Source organism: Quercus robur, chromosome 5 (assembly GCF_932294415.1).
Source record: "Quercus robur chromosome 5, dhQueRobu3.1, whole genome shotgun sequence".
NCBI lineage: Eukaryota > Viridiplantae > Streptophyta > Magnoliopsida > Fagales > Fagaceae > Quercus > Quercus robur.
Window position 1 is genome coordinate 53,497,565 of NC_065538.1, and position 19,923 is coordinate 53,517,487.

At 33.0% G+C, this 19,923-nt stretch overlaps 1 protein-coding gene across 1 annotated transcript; it reads right to left on the bottom strand.

The window, feature by feature from the left end:
• Positions 1-2,932: 2,932 nt before the first annotated feature.
• On the bottom strand, positions 2,933-14,142 carry LOC126728363 (pre-mRNA-processing factor 39-2-like). The gene is made up of 8 exons (XM_050434202.1): positions 13,937-14,142; positions 13,753-13,760; positions 13,407-13,474; positions 9,905-10,134; positions 8,307-8,474; positions 5,748-6,120; positions 5,480-5,623; positions 2,933-3,298 (listed from the first exon to the last, which is right to left on the bottom strand). Exons 1-8 carry the CDS (start codon positions 14,140-14,142, stop codon positions 3,230-3,232), a joined length of 1,266 nt encoding a protein of 421 aa, XP_050290159.1. The 3' UTR covers positions 2,933-3,229.
• Positions 14,143-19,923: the final 5,781 nt, after the last annotated feature.

Consider the following 19,923-nt stretch of genomic DNA (forward strand, 5'->3'; position numbering starts at 1 on the left):
TAAAAAAAGGATTTTGTACAAATTTATTGAAATATTTATAAATAAAAAGAAAATATCTAATTAAAATCTATAAAAAAAAAAATTGTGATAAATATCATTTTATTGTTAACCTCTTATACTTTTTGTTTGTTTGTTGAAAGTAGTCTATTTATTCTTGAATTTCTTTAAACATATTTTAATTTTTAGTTAAGATTGTTATTTTTATATATTTATTTTATTTATTTCATATTAATTAATTATTAAATTGATTATGACTTTATTACAGTTCGAACTCATTTAACTTTTTTCTGACTTCAAACACTTTTTACCTCTCTTTTTATTGATTCTTTGAACCGTTTGAGCTTCAAAACCAGACCATACCTACATATGGAAACATTTAATACTAGATGAGTGAAATGATCATCTCAACTTTCATGCAAAGTATTATGAATAGGTCATTTTGCATTAAAATTATAGTTTTTCATTGTAACTACGCAAAACATTTTCATTAAGGAGCAACAATTCAACTACTTGAATCAGGAAATTGAGAATTCGATTTTAGTAAAAAAATCAAATCCATCCTAACAATTTAGGGCAACAAAATTTCATCTAATACCAAAACACAAGAACAAAAATTTAATAATAATAAGATATAATTAACTCATATGCCTTTGATAAATTTCCATTTACCCCAAAAAAGCTTATGTTATTAAAAAATGATGAATTTTAATCACTTAATTATAATTTTAACAATCTCTCTCACGTGTAATGTAAGCCCAAATTGCGCTTAATAAGTTTGGTCTAACACATGAGATTTTTAACATTTTCAATAGCAAGAAGGATAGAAACAAGGATCGAGGACTTCCTACTCTAATATCATGATAAATTATTGATTGTTTTAAAAGCTAACATGTTAGTAAATGGTAAATATAATCACTTAATTATAATTGTAACAACTTCCGTTTTAGTGTAATTTTACAACACGAAACTACATACTCAGAGTAAAGTCCTACTGTTGGTATTTAGCATAAACCTAATAATATTATGTGTCAAAATTAGATTATGCACACTTGCACACAATTCTCTAGCAATTGAATATCTGTCACACACAACCGCAAAAGTTTAAGAGCCAAGACAGCCTACTCTTTTACATAGTTACTTGTTAAAGTTGACTGACTAGAGGCAATTAAGTCAATTTCAGAATCAGAAATCTAAGGGGCTGTTTGGATTGACAATTTTCATAACTCAATTCTCAGTTTCTATAACTCATAACTCAAAAATGGTGGGACCCATAGCAAAAAGGTTGTTTGGCAAACGATAACTCTGTTTCCATAACTCTGTTTCCATCACTCAATTCTCTGAACTTTGAGTTATGAGTTATGGAAACTGAAAACACATTTTGGCTGTTTTCAGTTTCCATAACTCATAACTCAATGGCAATATTGTAATTAAACACACATAGAGGACCCACAGCTGCAACTTTTGACCACCTTTTGACTTTTTTTTTTTTTCACTGGTTCGATCTTCAGTTCTGGGTTTTTTTTTTTTTCTTCTTTCACTGGTTCGGTCTTCAGTTCTGGTTTTTTTTTTTTTTTTTTTTTAGCTTCGGTGAGTTTGGGTACTGAAAACAAAAAAAGAAAAAAAAAAAAGAAAAAGCTACACCGGCTGACAGGTATGGGCCCACAAATAGTGTGAAAAATATTGAGTGATGGAAATTGGGTGATGATACCAAACAAGTGTGAAAAATTGAGTGATGAGTGATGGAAATTGAGTGATCAAAAAAATGAATCCAAACAGCCCCTAATATAGCCTGCACCTTCTTCTCTCCCCTTCTTCCTCCACAAACAACCTTTCCACCGAAGGATTTTCACTATAAAGAGTAACAAGAATAGTGCTCCAACTGAGACATCAGCAATGATATAAACATTTTTCTTGGTTCCATCATTTGAACAAAATTAGGATTTTGCACCAAAATAATATCATGCTTACAAGTAATTGATTAAAAGCGAACAAACCCAAAAACTTGGCCACTCATATTTTCATTGAATAAGGTAGACACAACCATAAACCCAAAAATAAAAAATATTATTGTGAATAAAATAATTATGTAGCCACTTTTGGAACTTGAATCTATGAGACTTAAGTCTCTGAAACTCTAATTTCACTAGAAACTTAAATAAAAACACGAGTCTCTAAAGACTCAAGTTACTCTTTTAGAACTCGAGTCTTAGATACCTTAAGTTCCAAAAGTGGCAACATAACTAATATATTTCAATTTTGATCATATAATTAACATGTTTGCAAAATTAGCTCAATGGGCAAAAATACCCTCCAAAACTCTGAGCAGTACAATACATTATCTTGCTTTCATATTGCATTAAATTAGTGTATACCACTACAACAAATTGTCAAATTATCATCCCCATTCAGTTTTTCGTTTTCACATTCAAGGGGAAATTAAAAATGCCAAATGTCAATTACATATACATCCTGTCTCATCCATTAAACAATAAATCTCTTAATATTTTTCACAATTGTTTATTTTTGCAAGTTGTAATTAGTGTATGATAAAATCAAGTTTGAATGGGAACATACTTTCACTTATTATTTTATTATCTTCATTTCGGGAATGTCTAATTCAGCTTTACTTGGTTCAATGTATAAGTATCTCAAACACAAACAAGCATAAAAGCACACAACAGCAAATATAATGTTTTGAAAATTTTGAATACGATCTTTTCATGTTGAAGAAGAAAGACTAATTCTGGGAAAGCAGAAATAAAATAATAGTTAAGACTCTCAAACAATTTACCCTGAGAAATCAATCAATAAGTAATTGACAATTAAAATTTTAATTTTTTAAAAATAAATCTGGATCTACAGACAGTGCATGTAAAAATTGATAAAATTGCAATGTTGAAAAGTTGGGTGTGGATATATCACCTACCATATATTTAAGCCAAGAAAAATGCACATATAAAATGGAAAGAGTATGCGTCATTTTCTTCATGGCAGCCATTTCTAGTGCTTCTTTGTATACATTGGAAGCTGCTTCAAGATTTCCCTGGTAGTGTTGGAACACAAAAGCATATGTAATTTACTAAACTAAATATAGACAGTATAAAGTCAAGTTTCCTTTTGAATGATAAAAGAGAGGATTACACATCATATGCTTTTCCATGTTAGCTTTCATTTTAACATTTTCCACAAAGTTGGGACCAGATTCTGCCTCGCATTGAAGAAAAGCAGCCTAGGCCCCACACACATCTCCTATTTGCTCCTTAAACCTGGATTTGAAAAGATGGACCACTGGAACTCTCTGCAACGAACATATGAGGAGGGCCATAAACACCTCCAGTCATGTATAAAGCAATCGAGTCAAAGTATCCTATGAAAACCAGCAATCAAACAAGTTTCAGAGTTCCATACGCTTGTCTTGTGGTTAGTTAGAGTACTGTAGATACAGGAAAGAATTCTGATTTAGTCCATCTGCATAATGTCATTCAAGTTTTCCTCGAAGGTATTCAGGACAGCTTAGCTAGTTCTTAGATAGCATTAAACAATATTCACACTGCCCAATATATGATATTGGTCCAAAACATTATTTCATGATAAAGCTACAATAATATCACTACGCTCAAGTAGTTTGAATGGTGCTAAGATGGTTTCACAGGCAGCATATTCCCACTATCACACAATGGGAAAATTATTTCCAGTAGTTCACTTTTTATGTATAAGGTAAACAAAAGAAGGTTATACATCTATGGGAGTCAAGATTGCGGATACCTTCACAAGAATTGTTGTATGAGGAATTACCTTTTAATTCAAACAAAAAATTGCAAAAGACATACTCTCCAATCATTTAAATACAGAAAAAGCCTATGTAAAAAGTTAACATATATAATTAACGTAATGTTATCTAACATATCCTCATAGGTGGCGCCGGGAGCAGGTCCATTATGACAGATCTAAACAAATTAAGTTGTCAAAGTTATAGTCTCTATAAAATACAAATATCTACGCAAATAAATAATAATTGCTTTCTCAATCACTCTATTACGTAACCTATCCTCCAATCATTTGTGTACAAAAATTCAGCCATTTTTGTCCACTAATAATCTCTATTTCTTCCACATCTTTATCCATTCATATTTTTATTGTATTGCATGACACATTATCTGCAGTAACTCTCCAATAAACTATAATCTTCGGACATAATTGAACTAAGATTTGATCCCAATTAATTGGAATTGGCTATTGATCCTCGTCAACTTGGGATTGGCCACGTATAACTTCTCTGCCATTCTATCCTATCAAAGTCATATTCTTATTAACAACCCTAATTAAAACATCTTCACTACTTCTGTAAATGTTATTTTATGCCTCTCTATTTCTATTACTTCCTCAACTTGAATTAAATCACTCCTGACCAATGTACTGATTAGTCTTCATTACAAATACAATCTTCTTTTTGATAAGTCTTAAACACAAACATTTTTTCTTTGACAAAGACAGGGATCAAACTCTAGAAAAAGACCTCACAGAGGAGGTGACTATATCACCAAGCCATAAGCCAATGTACAAACTTATGCGACTTACCCTCATCTTTTCATCAACAAGAGCCAATAGCTTATAGGAGAACCAGAACATTCTGGTGATTCCAACGAAGACATATAAGGTTCAAATCTCCCTTATAGCTAATAACCTATAGGAGTCACCCATACTTTTGAACAGACCATTTCATTCCTTATCAATCCTAGCATTCCAGTCCATATTAATATTCACACTTTGGCTGCATTCATCATGTTTCCTTTTAACAACTTAAAAAACTTTGCACCATAGAGCATAGCTGGTCTTCCGATAATCCCATCAACCTATAATTTTAGGAGTAAATGCAAAGGACACCCTCCAAGTTTGGGGTAATTTTGATTTTAGCCTCTAGTATTTAAAACTTCTGATTTTAGCCCTAAATATTTGAGTATGTCTGTTTTTAACGCAATCCTTCTGCCTAAACACGTTAATAATGAGGCAGTTAAATGCCACCAATGCCTGAAATTTGCGCTAGTCGGTACAATTAAAACAATAATAATAATAATAACAGTTATTTAAAATCAAAGTATAAACTCAAAAATAATATAAAATAACTGGATCAATCTCTCTTTCTAGCATGTTTTTGACATCCAAACAAAGAGACTACAACCCAACCCTACCACCACACCATCGGCTCACCACCCTTCACATATCATCAATGTGTGTACAATATACCCAATTGAGAAAAGACCAAATTCAAAGAATTTGCAATTTCAGAAAAAGAGAAAAAGTGAAAGTCAAAGAGGAGCTATTGAAGGGAGGAATAGGCGAATAGCCACTTGAGCTAGAGCTCATTGGCAACGTGTTTTCAATTTATACGGAAACCAATGGGCAAAATTAACACGATATTAACAAACAAAATCAGTGTACTTGAAATGGAAGAGAATATATATATATATGAGGAACATACCTTCAGAAAAATTAGTGTCGATCGGTCCAAAGCATTATTGGTTATTTCTCTTCCTCCCTTAGATTCCATAAATTCCACGTAATGCATCCAAAATTCCAGGTAATTAGCACATGGAATCAAGCATCCCTCATAAAGTTTAACAGCCTACCATCAGGGAAAGAAAGGGGTGGGTATTAGAAATCCTAAGAGAAGGGAGAGAATGTAAAGGAGGAAGGGGGGGAAGGGGGGAGCAGGCATAGTCCACATAAGCACAAGGATATTATTTTACCCAGTCAAAATCCCCATGCATCTCAACAAAGTCCAGATAGTTATGCCAATTCTCCAATTGACTCGAATCTAGTGGCCTGACATGGAAATAAGACCTATGAATATTAGCTTCAAAATGACAAATTTGATCATCTAATTGGTGGCGTGCTTCTTTATAGAACCATTCTCCCACAGACAGATATTTCTGCAGTGCTTTAGATCTAGCAAATCCAGCAGATGGATCTAGCAGGTCTTTGATGATACAAGAAATCTCATCATCCCTAAAACATATTGGCTCTTTGCTTTCAAGCACAGGTTCTTTCTGTAATTTTTCAGTGGCAGAAATGCTCTGGCACTTTATCTCCTCTTCCCAAAAAGCAACCAACTTCTTAAAGCTGAAGAAAAATGGAACTAATAAGATACAATTTAGATGGAAAACAGAATCATGGTAAAACACTGTGGTAGTATCACAATAAAAGAGAATGCAACGGAAACAAAAATTAACTGCCTTAATAAATTATGGTTTGTTGGTCACAAGAAATTCAAAATTCTTACACAAATACATAATGGTACCACAAAAAAAAAAAAAAAAAATGTGTAGTCACTGAAGAACCAAACATCCGATTGATAAAATCATATACGATTCAATTCAAGTAAAAATTTAGTGAATTGCTAACAAGAAAGTTCCAATATCAGATAAATCAATCAGTTCAATTGTAATTGGTAGGATGGGCATGGTTTAGGTATCACAGATTTGCAGCTTGAAAACAACTAATAAACTCAAAATTACTGCATATAAGTGTAATTTTGGGAAGAGTCACTAAATATTAAAAACAAAATTTGAATAGTATATAGAAAGTTTTTTTCCTCTTCTTTTTCCCTTTTTTTTTGGTGTGTGTCACTGCATATAAGGTAGATGAAGACTGAAAATAACATCGGTAGAAGTGATGCAGCACAAGTAGGAAATATGAATGATAAAAGAGGAACAAAAGGAACAACAGCCAACAGGACAAGTCCTAGGCTTCACCACCTAGAACTTGCCTGCAAACCCTAGGCATCACCACTTGGGGGTGTTTGGCATCACCACCAAACAGAGGAAAACAAAGGAGGAGACATTTCTCAACTCATAATATCTATATTCTTATTCAAATTCAACTGCCGTTCACCATTACAAGAGTGCTAGTTAAATAGTTTTAGGGATTATACTAATATGGAAAGCATTTATCAAATCCCTAAAAACTGTCAACATTAATAACCAAATTCAAAAACAAAATTAATTGCAAATTAAGACAAAATCTCGGTTCCCTACATCAAGAAGTAATACAAAATGACATGTCAATTAGGGAAGTAACAGAGAGCATGACGTCGGATAAAATAGAATGGAGGGAAAGAATTCATGTGGCTAACCCAATCTAATCCGTCGAGAATTCATAGCTGATTCCAAAATTTTGGGACTAAGGCTTTGTTGTAGTGTGTGTGTGTTATGGAGGTAGGGGGAGCAGAGAAGAATGTGCAACCTCTTTTTTAGGTAAGGCATGCAATCTTATTGGCCTATCACGTGAATAACAAAGATCTACATCCAGTATATTACTCATTTACTTGACTATCATTATAAGTTAAAATCATTGAAACTTCCAATGCTAATAGCTCTAATCTAAAGCCATCAATCAAATAACACGGTCGATCAAAATGAGTTCAATTGTAATGTTTCTCCTAATTAATAATTTCTTTTAATGATTTGGGTGTTTTTGTTTTCTTTTGATAAGAAAATATCACTACTGAAAGATACAAGTAATAAGAGATCCATGATGTATCATTTGTTCACACAACTTACTAGAAATGCATCAACCAGCCCATGTCACAGTTGGGACATCTATCATGTTTTAATCAAAATATGATCTAATATTTGCGATATCCTGACTTAGTCATCAATGTAGTTATATATTGGTCCATAATCTAACCCTATGTTTGGATGGAGGATATAAGTATAAAAGGAGAAGAGAAAAGTACATTCCTGCCACCCCTCCCCTCTCCCCCACTCCCTCCAGCACCCTCCATTCCAAACACACTTTAGATCAGAACAATGCCATGTCAAATAGGGTAATGCCTAAAGGTTAACACGAAGAGGAGATGGACTATCTGGTTTTAAGCACTTTAATTAGTGTATTCCAGCCACCCTTCTCCTCTCCTCTCCTTCCATTTCCCACCGTTTGAAACACACCTTTAGAAGCAGAACAGTGTCAAGAGGAATACGGTGATGTCTTAAGGTCAACTCAAAGAGAAGGTGGACTACTGCTGGTTTTGAGCTCTTTGGTTGATCATGGAAGAGTTCATATGAATAAGAGTGAGCAGTACATAACGTTGGAACAACTAGCATATAGAAGGGAACATTTTGGTTGGTTTTCTAGTCATTCATAAAAAAACGTAATGGGAATAAAATAAGAATCACATTTGTCATTAGGAACATGATTTTGAAGGGTTTATATAGCAACATTTTCTTCTTTTCATATCTCAAAAGTTTTAGCTTTTAAAACTACATTATGGAATTGGGAAAAGAGAAATTTAGAAAAGCAAGACATACCAATTATAATAATGACGCAACTTTTTGGTTGGGAATCGTAGAGCTTTGGTGTAAATGTGTGTTAGGGAACTCCACTGCTGTTGAGAAAGCTCAAATTCAATGTATTTGTCCCACAACGTATGGCACATGTAATCTTTTCCAACAAAGGAGATACCTCTCTGAAACAATCTGTCAAAAAAATAAATAAGAAACCATTAATTGCCTTTTGAATGGCTATATGTGTTTCATCAATCAAGAAGATCCCAAGGTATTGAAAAGTACTGAAATCTTTAAAATTAAAAATAACAGAATTAAATGAAATTCAAAATTTTTTTGATAAGTGAAATGAATTAGAACATGCACACTTAATTATTCTGCTTTCAGAAGAAGACATTCAATTGCTGAAGCATAGATTACTTCATCATAAAAATAAATTAAATGAAATTTAGAATATGCACACTTATTTACAGCTTTCATCAATAAGTATTGTTCAGATAGTTGTGAGCCAGAAGGTAAAAATCCTTCCGCATTTATTACTCTGGCATTACTACTTTTTAGTATTACCATCAAGTAAATACCTAAAAATAATAATAAAAAAACCCATAAAGTGAAACTGGCAATGGACATTAAACTAGACTCAATAATAAAAAACCCATTAAGTTATTTCTATTCAATATGATAACCAAGATTAAAACTAGAATATTACTCTCTAGCCAGGACTTCCACTAGTACAAAAATAACATGGCAAATCAAAACTCAATCCATTAAATACAGGGTTGTCCAGATCATACATTTAAAAGGGTGGTACCAAGTCTCTTGTTAATGTGTTTGACTACTGGAAATTGTGGAAGAAACAGTCCACACCAATGTTCACTTCCTCTAGCTTCCCAAATACTAAACAAAGCTTGATATCCAAAGAAGCTTCATTTTTTTAATACCCACAGATGACCTAGTTTTACTCAAAATCACTTTTTCCAGTAAGAAATGGAACATTCTACCTTTTCTGATTGGGTGTGTGTGTGTCTATAATATATATGGCATTCATACTTGGAGAGGAGGGACAGAGATGAAAACTGAGAAACCAAGATGATACAAAGCGTTTTTCCTTTTTTGTTCAAGTTTGTAGTTTTGTGTTTTCCTTTTATACTAGACTATCTTCATCTGAAACAAATCAAGTTTGTTGTTTTACTTTTTCCCCGTTTATACCAGACTATCTTCATCTGAAACAATCAACTTTTTTGCGTAGAAATCTTTTAAATAATTGGACACCTAAGAAGGCAAGAACTTGTCTAAGTACAAATAAATCCTTCCACCAGTAATTAACTGCACCTGAATAACCAGGCTCCAAGGTGCATTGTTGAGATGATAGATAAAAACTGCACACAAGTTAGAAAATAAAACATCCCACTATAATAGTGTGATTAGTGTCTAAGAAGTAACATTTTCAATTAAATCCTTTCATATTTCTAAGTGGAAACTGTTGTAGCATGATTCAATTTCCAAGAATATATTCATATAACTGAGAATTCTAAGAGCATAAAGCATGCATGTCTTACAATATATATACAGCAAGCAATTGTTGTGGAAGCTAAGTAAAATTTTCTAACTATTGATATTACCTACGGATATCAGAGGAATCCTCAAAAACTGACATACTGAATGTACAGTAATCAACCCACACACCAACAGAGTATGTTGCTGACTGGACAGCTCGTTCAAAGATTTCAACAACCTTGTCAACAGTGCATAATCGTGTCTTATGATCAGCATACTTCCTCCAGTATCCATAGCACAAGGGGAACTCGGACAAGAAGGAGTCATACACTAAACATATTTTTTTAATGTCATCCTGCAGTAGTTGCACAAAACACCTTATTTGCAGTCAGCATACGAATTAATCTGTGAGCAGCAAAAATTAATAATTAAGATTTAACTAAGGCAATTGCAGTGAAGTAGACAGACTAAACAAAAAGTACCACTAGAGCTAACTCATCGAAGTAGATTTGTACAAACTTTATTAATAAATCATAGTCACATAAAGGAACTCCTTAGAAGAGCAGCATCCAAGTGCCCATGATGTGCAAAAGAACTCCACTCCTCAAGGGGCATTAGCAGATATAAGACAAAGTTAACAAATCAGGACAAAAAAATTAGAAAATAAATAAATAAAGAGGGAGACAGAGAAATAGATAAACATAAACATAAAGTTCCAGAAAAAGGAAAAAGGGCCCTAAGAAAGTCAAATTAGATCCCATGAATGCATCAGTGTCATTTCTTTCAAAAGCTTGCCTACTTCTCTCCATCCACTTAGTTCCAATCATGCATAGAGGCAACGTTCTAAGAATCATGCATCTCTATTCTCCAAATATCTGATTCCACCACATCACCTGATGCACAGTGAACAATATGAATTCAACCACCACATAATTCCATTTATGCATGTATGCATCAGTGTCATTTCTGTCAAAAGCTTGCCTATTTCTCTCCATCCACATATTTCCATTCATGCATAGAGGCAGTGTTCTAAGAATAATGTGTCTTTATTCTCCAAATATCTGATTACACCACATCACTTGATGCACAGCGAACAATATGAAAGTCAACCACCGCATCTCCTTGCTAAACATTTTAATAGTAGATGGCCCACCAACTTGTCAGAGCTTATATACATGCAAATCAAAACATGGGTATCTCTATAAATCGAAAATTTTAATTTCAAAAATGCCACAGAGAAGTGATGGCTTTCCTTAAATATAAGTTCATTTTACAAAAATAGATAAGTGTCGTCAAACATACATGATATACACAAGAGGACCTCCTAAAAGAAACTCCAAAAAGGAAAATTATGGAAGACTGCTAAGAACAGTCATTCAGTCAACATAAAAGTGGTAAGCGCTATTATGTTGATAGTTCAGTTATTTCATTTATATTAGAGTATCCACATTACATTATGATTGCCAATTTTCCATACACTCTTTCAACCAAAAGTGCAAAACTTCAGTAGGGATACCAGCACGTGACTTCAACTCAAACTGTCATCCCCTTTTAGGAGCATAGAATACAGCTCTTGCATCTAGTGTGGCACCAACCCAATGTATCTCCTCAGAATTCACTTTTGCTTAATGTGGATAGTCTGGTATGAAAGACCAGTTACACTGTAGTGTTGCATTCAAGCTGTGGAGCTTTGTTTTTCATTCTGTTGGGTTTCAGCGGGTGTTACCGAGCATGGTCACTGATCTCTTGTTTGGATGGTGTAATTGGATAGGCAAGCAGTCTTCAGATATTTGGATTTTGGTTCCATTTTGTTTGATGTGAACATTTTGGTTGGAATGTAACCGTTGTACATTAAGGAGTTGGAAATTTCATTGACACATTTGATAGAATTGTTTCCTAGATCATTGTTTGATTGGTCTTGGGCATGAGGTTTTACTAATTGTAACTCCTTTCTTGAGTTTTTAGCATCACTGTCTTTTAGTGCATGACATTTTGAAATTCTTTAGACTCCTTTGTGTTCATTTCAATGTGCATAAAGTAGTCTCATTCAATAAATTATTATCTAGGTATTAATAAATAAATAACCACCACTTCTAGCTCCTAGTTATTTTTTGATTGGTAAGTTATGCACGCACCTGGGGTCTTAAACCCACCATCTAACCCTCAACTTGCTCTTACAAGAGGAGGAGGTGCCATTGAACCAGTGCTTATTGGCAGATTTAGCTACAAGCCATGGAAGGCTCTCACAAACTTTGGAATCCAATGAATAACACACCCAAACGAACTCATATAACTCACAACTACAACATTTTGCTATACTGCAATGTCAAACAACTCAGGGGGAAACCAACAGCAAAGGGCTCTTCTCTGCACCAAACAACAAGCCAAAAAAGGGTCCAAATACCATCACCAAGAATCAAGAAGACATGCCACCCAAAATAATCCCTGCATCAAGATCCATATCCAAAACCTGACATCATGCAGCCTTTTGACACATGAATGTACCAAATTATGAATTGTGTCTCACAACCACATGTTTCACACTTGCCACCAGTCCTGGTGAACCCAAAAACCACTTGCCTAAAAGAGCCTGACTAAACATAGACACTTGCCTAATGTCTCTCAACCACCAGTTTTAAAGGAAAGAAAGTCACCCACCCCCACCCCCCCAAATTAAAACAAGTGACACCTAAACTCCTCCCTGACATCACTCCAAAAGAAAATATTGAATAAGAGATTATATTTCAAAGATTTAAGGACCTCTTTTTGGCAGAACGTTACTTTCATTGTAACTTGTGTCATTTTCATCATCAATGAATTAATTAACCAAAGAGGAGAGATATTTATAAAAAGGAAATTAAATAAAAAGAAATGTGTATACGTGTAGGTGCAATAAGAAGTCAACACATATCATTTTGATAATTGGATTCTTTGTTACATAGTAAAGAGGGAATTTGGTAAAAATATTCAGGATTTCTTGTGAGGTACACCAATACATCAATTTATAGAAGTTATTCAGCAAAATAATAATAATAAATAAATAATAGAAGTTAAAATTGCTTTAGATTTGGCTAATCTAAAAGTACATTTTTCTATTTATCATGAATTTTTTTACTTCTATCTACATTAAACTCTTTTTTTTTCCCCCAAATTAAAAATATTCTTCCTTTACTCGTTTTTTACCCATAGAATTACTCTTTCAGCTCCCTACTCTTTCCCATTTATTGCACTTGTGTATACGTGTAGTTAAATTTTTTTTTTTTTTTTTTGAGAAGAACGTGTAGTTAATTTGGTATAAAAAAAATTGATCACTATCTGCTTTATTCATTAAAAAAATAAAAATTTGATCAACTGCTACAAGAATTTAGAAACAGCAGGGACCTTTGAGATACATAAACGCTTTTTATTTTTGAGATACATAAACTAGTTGTTACAACTAACAACTCGATGACTTATTTATATGCCAAATTTCTTGCTGCTATCATTTTTCAACTTTTATTATAATAATTGTCTAGTTAACTTGCTTCTATTTTTTAGATTACGAACAAATTAATAGATGCATGGCAGTATGGCACATTGAATGAAGCAAATAGCAATGCTTGCTTTCAAAAGATTAACTTATTTTACCTTATTTAAATTGCAAAAAGTACTCTTTAAAATCAAGGTTGGTAAATGGCACCCACACCACACCACACCTTCAAAATGCCAAAATTCCATTTATGAAACTTGTTTATTTTCAACAAATTAGTTAGAATCTGGAATTCTCTAAAAAACTCTTCCCCCCTCTCTCTTTCTCTCTCTGAAACTCTCACCAAATATGAACTTCCAATTTTATTGAATGAAAGATTGTTACAACACAGCTTATATACAGTCTGAGAGGCTAATGCTAAGCAAAAAAATCTCTACCAAAAGGAAAATATCTACCAAAGCTAACAAACTTAGAAACAGAATCTAACCGAAATATTTAGATAACCTTCTAACTTTTATATGATCATAGCTAGCGGGGTCTGCCCTCCAGCATCTCCATCCTCCTGCTTAGGCCTATAGGAAACAAGGTTTCAATAAAGCAATTTTTATTTCTTGGAACAACAATATAAAAAATAAAAATAAACAACATCATCAAAAAATAAACAAAAACATCAAAAACGACAACATACCATCGGTTCTGAATGTGGGCTCGAACTATAAAGATGATGCACAAAACCAAAGCAGCTGCCCAGCGAATCAAAGGCCATGGAATTGGAGCGAAATAAAGGAAGTGGGATGCGATCATGATAATAACCAGTAGAACCGTAGGCATAACCATATCCACTATCTCAGGCAAGTTAGTGCTAACCTTACGAATGAGCACAACCTCCTCCATTACATGGTGTACAACTACTGTGCTTTGTTGGAAGAGATTCGCTTCCTCCGATTCTGTTGGGCATTCTTGTCCTTGGAGTGCATTCCGTTGTCAAATCGTATTCACGAGGATGGAAGCGCTGGATTGCCATTTTGACTCTCTGCCTGCGCTCTGCCTTTGTAGAACCATCTCATACATGAGGAAGAGAGTCAAAATGGCAATCCAGCGCTTCCATCCTCGTGAATACGATTTGACAACGGAATGCACTCCAAGCACAAGAATGCCCAACAGAATCGGAGGAAACGCTACGTCTATAATCTCTTCCAACAAAGCAAAGTAGTTGTACACCATGTAATGGAGGAGGGTTGCTTCTTGAGAAAAAACGAAGAAGAAGAGCCAGGTGAGTACGAACAAAGCATCCATGATCGAATGTTGGAGAGGAGCATGGGTTTGGAGTTAGGGTTTTGCGGTGGGTTTAGTGTTTGTGTAGAGAGGGAGAGGCTTCAGTGAGTTCTTTGAGTCTGAGTGTTTTGAGAATGGATTTAATACAGGTGTGCCTAAAGTACTTACGGTGTGTCTCCGTGTGCTGTGCAAGTGCAATATTCTAGAATGTACTATACGATGTCGTATTCCTACGTGTTTTTTACGACAAATTGAGCCCAATGTTTTTTCTTTTTTTTTTCTTTTTAGAGGAATATAATCTGAGTTGGATGGATTATTGGTTGGAAAATACATGCAATATACATCAAAGTAAAACCCTTTAAAAGAAAAACAAAACAAAACAATTAGAACTTCTTCAAAAAAAAAAAAAAAAATTAGAACTTTTCTAATTAAGTCATAAAAATTAAGAGTTTTGGCAGAGAACAAAGTTTCTCTCCAAGCTCTCCAAACTAGTTTGGAGAGAAACTCTTCAAACTTTTCATATATCTTTTTTTTGGGTGTAAATTTTGAAAATCTAACCGTTGAATTTCATGTTCCTTGTGTTCTTAACATGCATATTAAATTTCGTTCAAATCGGATGTTTTTTACTATTCGATCAATAAACTTATTTTTTATATACAATTTTAAATCACAAAAACTTGAAATTTTAACATTTGTTTGATGACATAGCAATTGATCTTTGAACTTCTTGAAATTTTGCAAGCATGAAGGATATAATAAGAACATACAATTCAGCGGTTAGATTTTCAAAATTCACACTCAATATAAAGATATACAAGGAGTTTGGAGGGTTTCTCTCCAAACTAGTTTGGAGAGAAACTTTGTTCTTTGGCAGAGAGGCGAGAGGAAATTCCTTTAAAAGGGCAGTATTGTCATTTCACCTTTTGAACAATCACCTTGAATGGAATGAATCCTTGATATTTGAAATTTGAATTGATTTATTTTTTCCCTCTAAAACCTACCTACATCCTAAAGTAATAGAATGGCTAATAAATAGTTAAAATATTTTAATGCCATAAATCATGGTTTTGTTATGTTATTCGGCGAAAAAAATAAAAAAAGGATTTTGTACAAATTTATTGAAATATTTATAAATAAAAAGAAAATATCTAATTAAAATCTATAAAAAAAAAAATTGTGATAAATATCATTTTATTGTTAACCTCTTATACTTTTTGTTTGTTTGTTGAAAGTAGTCTATTTATTCTTGAATTTCTTTAAACATATTTTAATTTTTAGTTAAGATTGTTATTTTTATATATTTATTTTATTTATTTCATATTAATTAATTATTAAATTGATTATGACTTTATTACAGTTCGAACTCATTTAACTTTTTTCTGACTTCAAACACTTTTTACCTCTCTTTTTATTGATTCTTTGAACCGTTTGAGCTTCAAAACCAGACCATACCTACATATGGAAACATTTAATACTAGATGAGTGAAATGATCATCTCAACTTTCATGCAAAGTATTATGAATAGGTCATTTTGCATTAAAATTATAGTTTTTCATTGTAACTACGCAAAACATTTTCATTAAGGAGCAACAATTCAACTACTTGAATCAGGAAATTGAGAATTCGATTTTAGTAAAAAAATCAAATCCATCCTAACAATTTAGGGCAACAAAATTTCATCTAATACCAAAACACAAGAACAAAAATTTAATAATAATAAGATATAATTAACTCATATGCCTTTGATAAATTTCCATTTACCCCAAAAAAGCTTAAGTTATTAAAAAATGATGAATTTTAATCACTTAATTATAATTTTAACAATCTCTCTCACGTGTAATGTAAGCCCAAATTGCGCTTAATAAGTTTGGTCTAACACATGAGATTTTTAACATTTTCAATAGCAAAAAGGATAGAAACAAGGATCGAGGACTTCCTACTCTAATATCATGATAAATTATTGATTGTTTTAAAAGCTAACATGTTAGTAAATGGTAAATATAATCACTTAATTATAATTGTAACAACTTCCGTTTTAGTGTAATTTTACAACACGAAACTACATACTCAGAGTAAAGTCCTACTGTTGGTATTTAGCATAAACCTAATAATATTATGTGTCAAAATTAGATTATGCACACTTGCACACAATTCTCTAGCAACTGAATATCTGTCACACACAACCGCAAAAGTTTAAGAGCCAAGACAGCCTACTCTTTTACATAATTACTTGTTAAAGTTGACTGACTAGAGGCAATTAAGTCAATTTCAGAATCAGAAATCTAGAGGGTGTTTGGTTATTGATTTCAAAACATATTGTTTAGTGTTTAAACACTAAACAATATTGTTCAAAAACAAAAAAAAATATGTTTGGTCATTGATTTCAAAAAGTATTGTTTAAAAAATATTGCTCAAAACATATGTTTCAAACAATAGTTTTTGAAATCAGCTTGGGAGTGATTTTGAACAACAAAAAACATTGCTGAGTGGCATTTTCGTAATTAAGGTGAACAGTACCGGTCAGCTTTTTCACACACAATGAACAGTACCGGTCAGCTTTTAAACAATATTTTATATTTTTTTTGTACTTTGCTGATTTAAAAAATATTTATTTTGTACTTTATTCAGCTTTTTTTTACCATCTAACACACACATACCAAACACATATTTTATGTTTTTGAACACTGAAACATGTTATTTAAACCATGATACCAAACACATTTTTTTGTTTTATAAACACTAAAAACATATATTTCAATAACACTTTTTAAACTACAATTTTCACATCTTTTTAAACAATAAAACTTGAACTCTATAACCAAACGGGCCCCTAATATCTTGCACTGTAAGTTCACCTTTAATTTCAAATGTACAGGAATTCCATTAATGCCAAATACACCAATAAGTGCCATTGACCCATTGCCACATTCCAAATCATCATAACTGAATTTAGCTGCACAGTTTCTCTGGCAGGGCGAATAGGGTTAGAGTTTAACGGGAAAAATAGGTGCACTTGGATTTAAAAGTCGTTGAATCAAGCAAACATATATAGCTTGGGATTGAAACAATCAAGAAAACTCAGATTTTAGGTTGCAATTTTTGAAAGCTATGACTATTACTCTTGAAATATTGTTCTGGATTCATATGTTTGAATGCTAGTAATTGAAGGGGCAATGAGTATTTATCAAAGGCTTCCTAGTTTTAAAAAGTACGTAAACAAGAGATTTTGCTTTTTCATATCATGTTAGGATATGAGATAGTTAGAGCTTAAACAAACCACAAGGAGGCTAAAATAGATGAGATAAAAGGCAGAATCTGAAAACAAAATGATACAGGACAGAAGGTTTGAAACTAAGAAGTCATCAGGGTTTCAGTTTCAGCACCAAAAACTTGGCATTTTTTCAGAAATAACCATAAAAAGCAAACTATTTTGCTAGTTAGCAAACTTTTGAAACAATTTTGCTATCTAACAATTTGAGCATATTAGGGTCGATTTTGGGCTATTTATGTACCCTTTCCTGTTGCGCCAGCAGCCAACAACTAATGTGGACTGTCCATGTAGTACCGGTATGGAAATCGAGTCTACTGGACTCGAGTTTTGCTTATGGATCCATCACACCATTGCAGCACATGGATGTAAATCGACTAAATTAGAGTCAATTTCTACTAAAGGAAATCGACTCTACTAGACTCAATTTTCTATTAATGGCCACCACCCCTTCATGTGTCGCATGTGGGTCCCAATTGGGACCTTTTTCCCCCCTTACTTGTCTCACTCACACTGTGTTTGGATGGGTGGAATATAGGGAGGATGGAAAATATAAGAGAGAAAATAGGGTGGAAAACTCAGTTTTCCACTGTTTGGTAATGGGGAGAAAATCAGAGGAGTGGAAAACCCGGGAGAAACTTTTCTCTCCCGGGCCCACAAAAACTTTCCTCCCAAATCGGGAGGAAAATCAATGAGGGAAAACTCCCTCATTGTTATTTTACCGTAATACCCATCCACGTAACCTCATTCATACCCTCCACCTACCCAGCTGAAGACTTTTGCCCACCTACATAAATATAAATTTATATATATGATGTGGTAAATTTTATATTATTTAATGAGTACAAATAAATCTATTTCTTACATATTATGTAACAAGGGTATAATAGTCAATTTATATAAATTACATTTTCCATCCTTCCATTTTTCTCTCCAACCAAACAAAAGAGTTTTCCATCCTCCTACTTTTCCACCCCTCCAACCAAACACATAAGAGGGAAAACTAAATATTTTCCATCCTCCCACTTTTCCATCCTTCCACAATTTTCCATCTTCCCATTTTTCCAGTCCTCCATCCAAACAAAGCCTCAGTCTCTTCAGCTCACACCCTCTCTTCACTCTCACTCACAACTTTCCTCAACTCTCACACTAATCTTAACAACACTCTCTCACTAGTAATGTTTTTACAATATTGGGAATATTTTTTGTTAGTTAATATTGTGGTTATTGCTAGGTTTTTTTTTTAAAGAAAAAATTAGAACATATTAGGAAAATTTTTGTTTTTTTTTTTAGTGTAAATATTGTGATTAGTTTATTTGTTAGTACATTGTAATTAGTTTATTTGTTAGTATATTGTGGTTATTTGTTAGTTTAAAAAATTAATATTATGAGTAATTATTGGGAATATTTAGTACTAAAACAACACTCTCTCACAGGTAATGTTTTTACAATATTGGGAATATTTTTTGTTAGTTAGTATTGTGGTTTATTTCCTTTTCTTTTAAGAGGTCAAGGCATGTTAATAGATGATATATCATATATAGTGTTAAGGATGAGTGAACATTTTTGAAAGGCACCCATGAATTAGGCCAATATATTATCGTCTCTCTCTATGTGTGTTACGAAATGTATTGGACCAGTAAATTTCACTTTTCTCACCATTTGTAAACTTTGTACTTTTGCAGCACATACAAAGCGTAACTACCGGAGCTATCAAATCCGTAGATGCTGTGTGAAGGTTACTGCTTATGAAGACTGAGCAATATTGGCTTCAATTCCATATTGAAGATTGAAGCTGAAGCAAAATTAAAATTTTCTGCTAAGACAAAGTTTGAACAGACAAAACAAAGAACTTTGATTTGTAGGGTCTATTTTTTATAAAAAGATTGAAGAATTGTAGGGTATTTTGGTCTTTAGAAAAAGGACACCCCTAGATTTGGAGGATGTAATGTATTCCAAAGTGATTTACTTCAATAAAACTTCTAGTTTCTTACTTTCTTCAGAAAAAAAAAAATATATATATATATATATATATGAGGGGTCTAAGCGTAACACCAAAAAATAAAGATGTAATCCGAGTGTATTTTACCCTTTGCTTTTGAAAGATCATTATTATCGCTCACAAAACTACA